This window comes from Cydia strobilella, chromosome Z, assembly GCF_947568885.1.
Source record: "Cydia strobilella chromosome Z, ilCydStro3.1, whole genome shotgun sequence".
Lineage (NCBI taxonomy): Eukaryota > Metazoa > Arthropoda > Insecta > Lepidoptera > Tortricidae > Cydia > Cydia strobilella.
The window spans coordinates 51,743,077-51,757,375 of NC_086068.1; the positions used below are offsets into that span (position 1 = coordinate 51,743,077).

The 14,299-nt window shown below is 38.2% G+C and overlaps 1 protein-coding gene across 3 annotated transcripts in view; it reads right to left on the reverse strand.

The window, feature by feature from the left end:
- Positions 1-981: 981 nt before the first annotated feature.
- The window catches only part of LOC134753949 (formin-binding protein 1-like), a 96,121-nt gene continuing 82,803 nt past the window's right edge, over positions 982-14,299 (reverse strand). Inside the window, exons 6-15 of one of the 3 annotated variants that reach the window (XM_063689976.1) lie at positions 13,995-14,151; positions 10,761-10,898; positions 9,983-10,186; positions 8,717-8,746; positions 7,505-7,603; positions 6,758-6,851; positions 4,958-5,123; positions 3,103-3,386; positions 2,592-2,783; positions 982-1,761 (exon numbers count right to left, since the gene is read on the reverse strand). In XM_063689976.1, coding sequence (XP_063546046.1) covers positions 2,614-2,783; positions 3,103-3,386; positions 4,958-5,123; positions 6,758-6,851; positions 7,505-7,603; positions 8,717-8,746; positions 9,983-10,186; positions 10,761-10,898; positions 13,995-14,151 — 1,342 coding nt within the window. In that variant the 3' untranslated portion in view covers positions 982-1,761; positions 2,592-2,613. The remainder of the gene's footprint in view (positions 1,762-2,591; positions 2,784-3,102; positions 3,387-4,957; positions 5,124-6,757; positions 6,852-7,504; positions 7,604-8,716; positions 8,747-9,982; positions 10,187-10,760; positions 10,899-13,994; positions 14,152-14,299) is intronic. The other 2 variants (XM_063689978.1, XM_063689977.1) reach the window with 2 other exon arrangements.

Here is a 14,299-nt window from a genome sequence, read left to right on the forward strand (position 1 = left end):
TGATGGGTTGCTGGCACTACTCTTGCCAACCCAACCCTTCCAAGAAGCCTAGCAGACCCTTGATGTTGCCGACGACTTCTGGGAGAGACCCCGGCGAACAGAGGTATTGTGCCCGGTATTTTGCCACCCCTGCACATACGAGGATGACGTGGCGGCTGTCTCTTCTGCCTCCATGCATGCCCTGCAAAGGGGGCTATCTGTAACACGCATGGTTAGTAAGTGCTTGTTTAGTGGGGCGTGGCCAGTTATGGCTCCAGTTAGTAGCCGGAGCTGTGGCCTCTTAAGCAGTCGCAGCCTCCGACCTGACAGTGATGTTTCGTAGTACATTGCTGGTCCAACAAGTAAATATTGACACTAGGTACAATCGTCATCCGCAGGGCTCGAACAATTCATGCGGATGGCGTAAAAATTACGTAATTTTGCACCCTGTGTGTGATGTTTGTATACATATATTGTATTGTTCATCTGAATGACAATGTCAGTTAAAGACCATATGTACTCGGCTCATTACAAGTGACGATATCGTTTAATTAAAGAGGTTGATGAATGATAAGTGGTAATCCTCCTCGGTACGGAGTGAAACATGTCGAGCGTTTTTCGACTTAAATACGTGAGTGACCCGTTATTAATATATTTAATACAAGACTCCATTCTTTGAAATTTTAAGTCTTTTCAACTTCCAAAAAGGAAAAAATAAAGCTCGATTTCTTACATTTCTTAAGACAGATTGTTTCTTGCACACAATTTTCTTGTTTTCCACACTTCAAGACGGATTCTCGGTGATCGTGACGTCACGATTACTTGCCGTTTTGTTCGGGAGGTTTCGTGAGTACGATTGTCAGATTGACTATCATTTCAGCCGTTCATGATGATTAGACCAAGACATTATTCTTCTTTATGCAATACATTTGTTTGTCATACTGAGCTGCATGAATTGACAGCCACAAAAGGATCGGGTTAAGGTACAAATTAAATGCATAGTTGTAATGTCCTCATATAACTTTATATTTTTATATATAAAAATCAAATGCGCTCGTTCATTCCTCTTCTCACTATAAATACCTGAAACTATCAGCTCCTTGCATACAGCAAATATTTAGAAAATAGCATTGCCTAATTACGATATTTAGCTAGCATTATCACTATGCAGAATTGAATTATCATTAGCTTTATAATACATCGTGACATATTGAATACACAATACAATAATCGTAAACTGTACGGGTCTATGAGATAAAAGATTCAGTATAGAATATATATTTTACACATAAACATTATTCATTTATCTATTTTTGCTATAATTTCATATACTTAATGGCTGAACCACATAAAAGCAAGAAATAACCACTAGGTATTATAATAAGTACGAAAGAACCTTAATTCATAAAAGCTGGCACAATAAAGAGCTAGATGAGTTACACAATCATTAACATTAACATTACACTATTACTGCCATACGGCACACATGAAAATATGTATGTCATATAAACAACGCTATACATAATAAATAAAACCATGGAATGTTATTATGATTTCCTCTTTTTGTTCATATATGGCATACGCCATAACAACAATCGGAATAGAAAGGACACGATACAAAAATAATGCTAAAATTCTCCATTACGATAAATTATAGCAAAAATACTTGTTTACTATATAGGCCAGAAAACAATGAAAGTGGATACGCTACTGGCAGCGAGCCTTGTGGCGCCACCCGCGACGTCCGCGCTCCTGGACCTTCCGTGTCGCCTTACATTATATCTGGAATCGGAACATACATTCATTTTAGGTACATGTATTGAAAAAAAAGACAACAGTTTCACCAGTCTAGCAATCTATACAGTTATAAATCTTTTTTCATCTTAGACATTGGTCTAATGACTCGAAGCTCTCGCCAGCGTTAGGCAGATGTACCCACTTCCACTTTCCCGCTTTACCCCATTGCTGGTCTCTAAATGTCTGAAACCTTGAACTTGAGGACTGTATAGAGTACTGAGGCTATGGCAAATATAAATACATAATTGGTTTACGGTTAGTCGCAAAATCTGACTGAAGGGGGTTAGTGGGATAGCAAGAGACCCGTATCCGATCGTGTGAGAACCAAAAAAAACGGACCAGTGCGAGTCGGACTCGCCCAGCGAGGGTTCCGTACTTTTTTGTATAAGTTGTTACATCGGCAAAAGGTTACCGGCTATCACGGTTCATGAGATACAACGGAACCCTAAAAATACTGTACTTAAACATTGCACAGGAGAAAATGTAAAGTGTTGAGAGAGACTATGTAGAAAAATAAAAAATAAATCTTGAATGTAGTTTCATTGTAAGAGGGTTAGGGGTGGTGCATACGGATCAACCCTCGTATGTGTTGTGTGTGTAAAAATCAGTCAGTGACAGCAACAAGTTATGCCATTGTTCATAAACGTTTGACAAATTTAATCAGCCGTTAACACTCGTTAGTTTCATCTCAACATTTGTATTTTTTTTAGAAAACGATAATATTCAGTAAACGACAGTTGTTTGCTTGATTTTATGAATAAGAGGGTAAATTTTTGAACATTTTGTGCAGGATAGCACTTGGCACTTGCACCAACCTCATTCGGTGTCCACGGCGGGCTAGTGCGCCGCGTCGGCGTAGAGCGTGGTGGCGATATAGGTGGTGGGCACGAAGCCCTCCTCGCGCGTGAGCTGGCGCCGCACGCGCGTCCAGCCATCGCCCGCGTCCGTCTCTAGCACCAGCAGCCGCTCGCCGCATTCCATGCGCATCGTCGACCCCGTGCCGTTTGCTGCACCAAATTAATATTATTGTTATTTCATTTGAAATTAAATGCCTGTACAGGATGTAGCAAAACTAGTGGGGATCCCTTTAAGGTCATATTTGGTATCGTGTTCTGGTTAGGAAAAAGTAGAAGAATTTTTTTTTTGCTATTAAAAGTTCCAAGTTATAAGCCTAGTCACATTATTGAGATCGTATTCTGGTTAAAGAAATGAGAGTGCTAAGGTCCACACCTGTCTGTTTGTGGGTCTGTCGTAGTTAATAGCTATTAGACGACTTCAGTGACTTCCATCGTCCATAATCAAAGTCAAAAATGTATACGAACTTACCTTCAAACGGATAGAGTGCCTTGCAGTACCCCAGCGGCTGTAGGTCCGGTTCGTAGTAGTAGTCGAAGTCGGACTCGTGGTCGTTGTCATGGTCGCCGTTCGCCTCGGCGTGCGCGGCGGCCAGCTCGCCGCCCAGCCCCGACTCGGGCGAGCCGCCGGCCGCGCGGCCGCCCGCGCCGCACACCGACCCGCCGCCCGCGCCGGCGCCCGTGCCCGTGCCCGTGCCCGTCGACACCGACGATTCGGACGCGGACCGCGACAGGGAACCGCTGTTTGAACCGATACTGGAAATTACATTCCTCCTTTAAATTGATTGCTTTTCTACTCTCAACCACACTATTTAATTCCAAAATATCTAGTTCTAGATTGACATTAGACATTATCACAAAGCTTACAGCGATCCATGTTATAAAGATTTGTTTGGCATTCATATGAGAGTAAGTTCACAAAACAAAGGTCCCAAACTTTGAACTAAAAGTACAAATATTTTGGATTACTCCTCCAAACTAGCATAGATTGTATCAAAGCAATTTCAGTACCATTTAGTACCTTGTCACGGTGACAATCAATCGACAATCGAGGTCCCAAGCAACTTTTATATTGATTGTCACTGTGACATGGTACGAAATGGTACTGAAATTAAATTCTTTAACTATACATACAAATTGATACAACAATATAGAGCTCCAAAATATCTGCCTGGTCGATCAATTATATCTTGTTGTTTTTATTTCCCGTCACCCAGAAAAAAAATAACATAGTAACAACTACAAGTTAATTTAAATACTACAGGACCCGTATTTTAAGGAACCCAGGAGAAAACAATCATGACAACGAGGGTCAAAAAAGTTAATTCACCCAAGCTCAGCCATATATTTTATTAATATATACCTTCGTATGGTAATATTCGATCCTATTGGTTACCTGACTATAATCTACTTCGCTTCAGCATTTAATAATAGTTTATGGTAAATCGCCACTTATAACTCGTACATTCGCGTCAGTACAGTAAAGTAAAGTAAAGCAAAGCAAAATCGCTAAATAAATATAATGCTCGCTTAGCCACATAATTTATATCAATAACAAAATAACACCTCGCCAAGCGCTTCGACCGATTGGTCGCCGGAAGCAAAGTATAAACAGCAAACCATACATAACTTTAGCAGAAGAAACTATCATTTTGCAACCTCGCAGAGCGTAGCTTCATTAATAACACACATATTGCCTAACATCAGATCGACAGAGACATTTTAAATAAATATGCCCGTTTTCTTTAGTAACAAAGAACAAAAAATATTGTCTGGGCAGCCACATCAAAAACAAATAATTCGTAATCGTCATATTGGTTGTTTGCTAAATGTCAAATGACCTAACTAGTTAGACGATAGGTTTTTTGTCCGATAACAAATTTAGACAATATTAAATTGGAAACATGATTTTTTGTTAATTCCAGACATTTTTGATAACGCCAGACGCCAAAAGTACCGGTCAAAAATTTTATTCGTCTAAATTTAAACTACAATAATTTTTGCCTTTCAGGAAATTAATGATTAATAAGTTAATAACCAATTGTGAAATAACATACCTCTTTGTACTTTACATAACCAAGTGGCAAGTCAATGATAAGTCTCGCAATGATAAGATTTCACATTGATTAGTGTTTTTATTGCACGTTATACTTATGTTACCTACTAAACGCAAGTATCAAATGTATGAACTCGCACTAAACACTAATTAATGTGTAAACAAGTCGTAAAGGCACGATGCGCTTTCGTTAGAGCCTGTTTATGCATTGATTAGAAAGGCAGAATGTGCTAAATGTGCTGATAAAATATATGTGAGTAGTATTTATTACCTGGTGGGATGCTGGGGCGCGGGCGCGGGCGCGGCGCCGTTGGTCCGCGCGGCGGGGTTGAGCGGCGCGGCGCACACCTGGCTGTTGGCCTCCGCCAGCAGCTCCTCGAACTTGCGCAGCTGCGCGCGCAGCTTCTTCAGCTTGTCGCAGCACTCGTTCAGTTGCCCTGTCGATTACTCTCGTCACAATGTGTGGGACAGACAATAGCTTAGACACGGTGACGACACGCACTGTGCGCATTCACAACGCATGAGAGGCATGTATGTGACGAACGAGACAGTTGAGTACACTAGGTGCAGATAACTTGATACGTTTGGTTATCTAAAGTAAATCAAAAATCTAATTAAGGTTACGCTAGTCCGTTAAATAAGAACGGTAAAACCCCCTACGCTATATGCCAACAAAATCCAATTTATGCAAAAAAAATGCCTTTATACATCATTTTGGAAATAAGCTGATACACTTCAAACTGCTGGATCGATTTTTATCAATCATAGCTAAGAACTACCGCAAGAAATCTCGCTTTCACGTAAAAACCGCATCGAAATCGGCCCATCCGTTAGAGAGTTATGATGCCACAGACAGACATTGGCGTCAATCATACCTCTTTTTGCGTTGGGGGTACAAAAATGAACAAGCTGCATTACTTCAAGGTCATATATTGATTATATTAAATAATAAATGTAAAAAAAAACAGGCCAAGTGCGAGTCGTGAGAATTTCAACTGTCTAGCTATCACGGATCATGAGATACAGCCTGGTGACAGACGGACAGCGGAGTCTAAGTAATAGGGTCCCGTTTTTACCCATTGGGTACGGAACCCTAAAAATTAAACTTTAGGTATTCACAACACATTTTATTCATTTTTCAACATATTGTTCCTTAAAAGCGTATTTTTCCCTAACCACAGGAAATGAAGCTATGATTAAGGAATAAACAGCAGTAAAACATAAATAGTTTGAAAATCACCAGCAACCAACACATGTCACTAAGGTTGCTAATCCAGCTGTGCAATTTCTTGGTCCAATGTGCATTGCGTCTCACTCTTTCACTAAGCAAAATGTAAGACGTAAATACACATTGGACAAAGACATTGTACAGGCGGAATACCACTCTAGTGGCCGGTTGCATTAAACCGTCTGTCACTGTTAAAGCGTTCGCTAAATTTTATTGTACATGGGAATTTTCATAGTTATCTGCTGAGTGATGTTGATCAGTCTGTCAAGTGTGGTTGGTGCAACTGGCCCCAAGTCTACGTCATTGTGATGATGACCTGATGACGTTACATGATTTGGTGTTACCTGAACCACTAAACTCCTACCCTTCCTTAGTCATCTAATATTATGCAATTAATTATATATCATATCAGGTAAAGGTCAAATAAGTATAACGATAGCAATGACAAATTTATAGCGGAAAAACCATTAAGTAAAAGAAATCATAGTTAGTGATTATTGTGTTAGTTGCACTTCGTACTAACGAATCAATTTTCTCGTGAAGTGTTGGTTTAGCCTCATCTAAACTGCAAACATCTAATAATCTAATGTTTCATATCATTTAAACTTCGGGTACAAGAAAGATACATTAGCGCCTAACCCCCTTATTCATAAAACTTTACGGGCCTGATTTAGTTAAATTATGTTATATCCCTTTTTTACACATACATAAGTCAAAATTACAGATAAAAGACAAACGATTCATAGCTAATTCAGACCAGTAACGCGTTTATGAATAACGCCATAAATCTCTAAGTATATAACTTAGGTATATGGCATAGAGACGTTGCGATTTTGATCTCACCTTCCACGGTCATTGGATCTCCTAGCGTGGGATTCGTTTCGTAAACTCCTTTCATCTTCATCAGTCCCTCCATGGCGGCTTGTTCCTGCCCCACCTGTTATAAACATATACATACTAATATAAGATTTACGCACAAATATATGTATGTTGATTGAAATCAATCTTGATCAGGCTATGAATGTCAAAATCGGTGCTACTGTACTTTTATAGAAAGAAAAAAACAAATTTGATCTAGGTATTATATGTGGTAATGGTAAACGATACCTGCTGTTGTGATTAAGTTTGGTTTTAGGGTAACATAGTGATCGATCAAATGTTCGATCAACGTTTTTAAGGACAGAAAACTACGAAAACTATCAATTATCTGTATGTTCCTAGTCAGGGAATTCATTAATTACGTGAGGTGTCCAGGAACGGAACTATCACCAAATATCACGTTGTTGTCTCGGACAAATATTTCCGGATTTTTTTTCTGGTCATAATATCCTCAAAAACATCTCACGAAATTTATTGACGCCCCCTAAGGAATATCTCAAAACACTTACTAAACAATCGACATAACTTTCTGACTAGGCTGGTAAAAATGATAAACTATCTAATGATAGGCCTTTTAAAACATAGACATTGACCCCCATTTTTGTAGAAAAATCACCACAGCTGCCTTAAAATAAGATTGAGGAGTCATTCATTTTAATCGGCCCGATATAAGTAGGTTACCATATTTACTCGAATAAATAAAACACTTGCCTGTTTGTTGAGTTCGTGAACCTTTGCTTGCAGTTTCTTTTTCTTCTGATTCGGTGGCAAGTCTGAGTAGTCCTCCTTCCCATCCGTAGACATATTGTTCTGCAAAAGTTCCAACACACCGTGAACACATTATAACGAGAAAAACACACCACACGATCTTCGCACACAACACTACCTACTAATGTCCAAATACAATATTCACTTTTAAATATACAATTTACTAACTTTAAAACCATCGTTATTTAAAAAAAATAAACTTGCTCACGTTTCAAATTCATATCACTCCAAAGTCGCTCATAAAATTAATTATATTATTACAATAGATGTACCATAAAATGGCCCTACTTTGCATCTTCCTTCCTCATCGTCTATAATAATGCAGTAAAAACAAACATATTATTTCTACTTTATCTTTATGGTTAATCATTGTATGCATCCATTGCTACCAAAAGTGTATTGCTACCAAAAAAGTGAATGCTTTCTGCGATTCTCGACCGATTTCTTACATTCAGTAATTCAAATTAAATTATACGGAGCGTGAGTGCGGGTAAGTAGTTCTCTTTTACGGTACGTGTAACTGAACTACGATACACAAACAAGAAAAAACGACTTTTTATGTACATAAATTTTATACATATATACTATAAAACTGACAGCCCTGTGCCGAAAATACTGAAAGCCGTGCAAGCATGAAAGTTAGACAAGCGAGACGAAGGCAACCTTAGGGCCCCTTGTTTATGACAAACGTGTACTCGTTCTTTCTGATCGGCATTTACGACTATCATATCCGAATGGCGAATCTCATCTCATGTGAGAATTTGGCTTGGTATAGCTATAACTTTATTGCGTATTACCTATAGTGTAACTATTTACTTCAAGTCTTGACTTTAGTACTTACACACAGTGTTTACATTATAACATATACATATTTCTTTTACAATTGTTACAGTTATGATATGACTCATTACATTATCCTGTGTGTAATGAAATCGTGAATCACTCTAGATATAAATATCGTGCCGTAGTATAGAACAATTTTATATACCCATCTCAATCACTTAATCATGCACTTTACTGTTAATAAAGGTTTATTGACACTTAGATAAGTGACCAGTTGACCAGTAGCAGCAAGCCATACTCGTAACACCGCGACAAGTGGCATGTTGTCATAAACAGTGAGGGGCCGAGTGGAGTGAGTCACGCTGCACTGACCTTGAACGAATTGCACGCTTCGACAATCTTCTGTGGCCAAAGCGTTACGGCGCGGAGTCGCGGGGAAGGCAAACAAACAACATTAAACAAAAACATGAAAGACCAGGACAACACCGCTCGACAGCCACGCGAGTGACACAAGCCACAGGCAACGGATGTCATCCTGTCGCAAAGGGTGTGATCGAAAAAAGCGATATGTCCAACAGTGATTATGATTCAGATAAGTAAATATTCAACGAAAATGAAACTCAAGTTTTATAGCAAAATAGGTTGTGTTAAATAAAATATTAAGTGGTTTTTATCATGCTTCTCTTACGTCCACAACCATCGGTGGCCAACTTACATTTTCCGTTCGTGACAAGCCACCGGCCGCAGACAGCCAATTAATATCAATCGGTTGTTATGTGAACCCATGTTAGGTGGGGATCGAGGGAGTAACAGACAAAAATAATTAGTACCTCCAAATTATAATAAATATATCATAAATAATAAAGGTGTAAGCTGGCATATAGTGATCAAGAGACCGAACAACACAAACACTTTATTCATTATTGCCAGTACAATAACACGGATTACATAACTAGATTAACTACACACCAGCTGTATTACCATAACCAAATAATAAAAATATAACGATATTCGATAATGTACGTCCAATTACGTAAATAGTACACATAACATACTTCATGCCTTTGCTCCTACTTGTATAAAATATATATCACATACAAGATCAAGCTCTATGTAGGATAATAATAAGCATAGGTCCGTTAACCATATATGAAAAGCATACCAAATTTCTATAATAAATCGAAAAAATAATAATCTGACTACAGAAAAATATCTACGGTACCTTAGTCCTAGAGACGCTTATGTCTATAACTTTAGCATTTAATTTCTTCCCAATTCCCAATTATGCTTAAATGATAGACGAAAACCCAAAATACTAAAGTTAGCATCCAGTCAAACTTATGGAGCGACAACATTAGTCGTACATGCTGATAGTTTGACTTTTTATTTCAATGTTTGCTAAATAAGTCGGCCACGGAACGACTTTTACTATGGGCCTAACCCAAAAACTGATTAAAGCGTGTTGGTTAATTCACACCGATACGTTTTCTATGGAACAGAGTTGTTATTGGAAAGGTTTGTATGATCCCTGTATTAACCAGATCGTAGAATCCGACTCCCATTGTACTACTCTTTCGGATCGATATAATTTTACAATAATAGATGTCGTGATGTACATAGTGGCGGGCTGCGCCTCACCTTGTTCGAGCTGAATATGGAGAGCAGGCCCCCACGCTTCTTTATCCGGTTGCCGGAGACGGTGCCCCGCACGGTGAGCTGCGCGTGGTGGTTGTGCGCCGCCGCCGCGTCCGTCGTGTCCGCGCCCGCGCGCTGCTCCTCGAACGGGAAGTCCTCAGGCGGCACGAAGCCCGACTTGTATCTGTCTATTACTAGTTGTGTGTCCTGCGAAACCATTATCAAATACATTACGAAATGAATCTTAACATAACCGCTTAAGTGAAAAATTCAAACACTTGCAAATCTTATCCGTGATCTGATAGTCAAGTTAAGATAAATCCGTTTCCACCTACGCGCTGCCGTTAGTAAATTGCAAAAACAGAGTTCCTTGAAGTTGTTTCTCCAACTGGTTAGAATAATTAGTAGGTCAGGCAACAAATGCTCAGAAAATGCTTGGAACACAATTTTTGACTTCGTTACTTTGGACTAGATAGGAGGTGAACATATCTAGTTTCCGGCCGGTTTGAAGGTCCCATTTTATTCACCTCCTAACAGTCCAAACAAAGTTACGGAATTCAAGCATTTCCCTCTATACCTTATTGTTGCTTGGCCTATAGTATGCTTAGCAAATATATTTTTTTTAGTTTCTGCCTTAAAGGCATGCATCTAATGTTTTTTTGAAAAAGACGGCAAATTTAAAAAATGTAGGCGCGAAGGGATATCGTCCCATAGAAAATTTGAATTTCGCGCCTTTTTATACTGACTAGATTTGCTTGACTAACTATAAATACTACGTTACCTCTTTTTCATTAATACTATTGGCGGCGTGTTCCATCCCATCTAAGCACTGCTTTATGATAGGAAACACTTTTCTTTCGACCTCAACAGAACTCAACATAAAATTCTTTATGTGTTTTATTCGTTTCTCGTCCAGGTCCTGAAAAATTTACAACGTCGTTAATATATAATAGTAGATTGTTAACTAAGGGTGGAAAGTGAACCATATCACCCGAGATGCCAATAGTTCGAGGGTGAGATGGTTACATTTATCAGAGTTAAACACACTACTTTTCAATTCGACTATGAGGAAAGTCAAACACAAGAAATGTAGGTTTATTATAGGCTTTTGACGGTTAAGAGAATTAGGGACTGGAATTGGCGCCATTTATAGTCCAACAAGAAATTGTAGAAAATTATTGAGGGCGCCACTTCCTACGTTACTGTCACATTTTTGACGTAAAATGCTTAAACATGGCAACAATTTAGTATGGAGTTTTTTTTTAGTTCTATTTTATTTAATATCTACTATTTTATATCGCACTATACAACCGACAATCCGATCTTAAATTGGGATGTATCTGAAACGGCCTTAATGTATACGCGCCTTAAAAAAACTGAATGAATGAATGTAATTATAAAATTTTAAACATTCATCGTCATTTATATTGATTTTAACATATTTTTTAATACAGTTACTCAAACTTCTTACTTTACGTAGCTGTTTAGCGTGCGGAAACATGGATTTCGCGAACTAGTGCTTTTTACTTTTCCATTTTTTTTACATTTATACTTGTTCCAATACATGACTACTTATTGTTGAGTGGTAATATTAGTTAGTTTCCTTATACGTCGTAATCAACATAAAAACCTGCTGTTAATGTAGGAATACGAAAATATATACATATTTCATATTTTATTACTTACCTTTTCATTTTTAATAAGTTGTCTGAATGGAACGGAACGCCTGTCAAAGAAGAGGTGTTTTTTCTTACTGCAAGCATGTTTTAAGTTTCCAATGGCAACATTCGATATTGCTTTTATAAATATACGATACACATATAATCGTAAATAACGATACTTAGGTAATAATAGTACAATATTTTATATTTAAAATTGTTTCTGTCTTATAGAACATGCATTTGAAAAAAAAAACTTTCATTGAAGTGGGTTTAATAAAAATAACAAAATCCATTCTAGTCGAATAAAAGCTAACCAAAAACACCTCTTCATAATGTCAATGATGTAACAGAATTGATAATATAAAGGTTTCGAATTCCTTAATTGTTGATTTCTTAATTTTTCGCAACTGTATAAAAAAAACGTCGTTCGATACACGTGCGGAAATATTCTTCACTCGTCCCGAGTCCCGATATAATGACATACTTTCCGCACTAGCATCGAAATATACTATTGTACTTAAGTTGTTTTAAAGTACCTATATATTTCTATAGTAAAGTAGTGGTTTACTGAAATAGAAGGGATTTTTCAGTTGTAAAGTGTTTCGATGTGACCTAGTTGGCATAGTGCCGGAGCGCATAAAGCAGCTCTCGAAAGCGGCATTTCCCGAATTATTTTAAAGTTCACGTGACTCGTGAACACGGTATCAGTGAAAGTTGTTATATATCGATAAGTCAAAAACACACCCATGTTTACTTCCGCACCGAGTACTGGTTTTATAAATCCTCGAGTCACGGTTGGACGATTGAGGCTTGGTAGCGAAACGCAAGCCGACTTGTTTTTCCGTAAGTTCATTACAGTAATACCACTTGGAACATAATCACTTTGAGGAAATCAATCCAATTATCGTATTTCTATAGGCTCTTACGACGGGTACATGGTTTAGTCGTATATGCAAAAAAAAAATCTATTTTATAAAGAAATTATACTATATACAACTTTACTCAGTGATTATTCTACTAACAAGAACATAGCTCTTAGGTAGTGATGATAATTCGAACGACTTATCAAGTTATCACTTGAATATGAAAACGGATTATATCGCGTCCATTGAATTTATAATACATACCGACGTTTCGAACCCTTTACAGCGTTCGTGGTCAACGGGTGACTGAGGAAAAGCTACAAAGTGCAAAATACCCACATACAAAAATAATGAACCATCATAAACTATAAACTTTAAGGCTGGTTGTACAGTCAGCTGCAGAGAAAAGTGACCCCCCTGCATACAAGTTTGTATGCAAAGGTGCTAAGTGAATAGTATTGCTGACTGTACATGCAAGATCGGTTCATAAGGCTAGTTATACAATACAAACATTTTCAAGTAAAGATATAACATATACATTATATATACGCGATAAAGCTACGTCGGCTCCAACCCTACACCTCAGACCCGAGAAGATTTAAATTGTAGGAGGGTATCCCAATATGGGACCGGCAACAAACTCGGCGGGACGCATCTTTTCAAAACATATAGGTATTATACTCAGAATGTCCAACATCATCCTACAAAAACGAACGAATAAATTCAATATACGCGATATAATCCGTTTTCATAGTCTTATTTCATGAGTAACTATCGCGGTAACCGGAGACAATAAGTTATTACTTATCAACTATTTCGGATTAGTTATTTACCACGAAACACATACTTGTTTCGGCCAATCTATGAATTATTATTTAAACATCAAACTTCTATACTTCTATGAAATTATGTTATGACGTTTAAATAACACTTGCACTGTCTGGGCTGTCTAAATCGCTGCCAACTTAGCTTGGTGTCTAACTCTAATAACACTTGCACTGTCTGGGCTGTCTAAATCGCTGCCAACTTAGCTTGGTGTCTAACTCTAATAACACTTGCACTGTCTGGGCTGTCTAAATCGCTGCCAACTTAGCTTGGTGTCTAACTCTAATAACACTTGCACTGTCTGGGCTGTCTAAATCGCTGCCAACTTAGATTGGTGTCAAACTCTAATTTAGTTTGTTTTTGGCTTTAATAAAAGTTCTTCATTTAATGGAGAACATTTGGTTTAACAAATAAGTCGAATGGTACAGTTAAATTTTCTTAGACACAAAACCGTTCAAACGTAAAGTTTAGGAGCCTTCACATTAGGCTGAAAGCGACCAATAATGTTCGAAACAGAGCATTCACTCTACGTACACTCGATAGTACGCCGAAGAGCTTAGTCTAATTTTATAGTAGAGGTATAGGTACGAGTATGTTGCTGACCAAATGCAATGTGCCCTAAAGCCCTAGGAAGACATCACGAGCTGTATTGACTTGTGATCTCACCTGTAACTGTTTGAAGACATGAGGTAGCCGCTGCTCGTAGTGTTGCCGCTGGGCCTCATTAGTCTTGCGGAGCTGGTCGGCATACTCGTGCTTCGCATCTTCGCACGCTTGACTTCTGAGTTTCATGTTTGCTTTTTGTTTCTCGACTTCAGCCCGACTACGGAATTAAAAAGAAACAATTATTGTTTGCAAGGCTGCGAAGATTTCACACTAGCTGCTGAAGTATTTTCTGAAACATGTACTGAAATATTGTTGTTATGTTCCTTCGAAATAGCCCGTTTCGGGCGCAGTAGCTCGAGAGGACT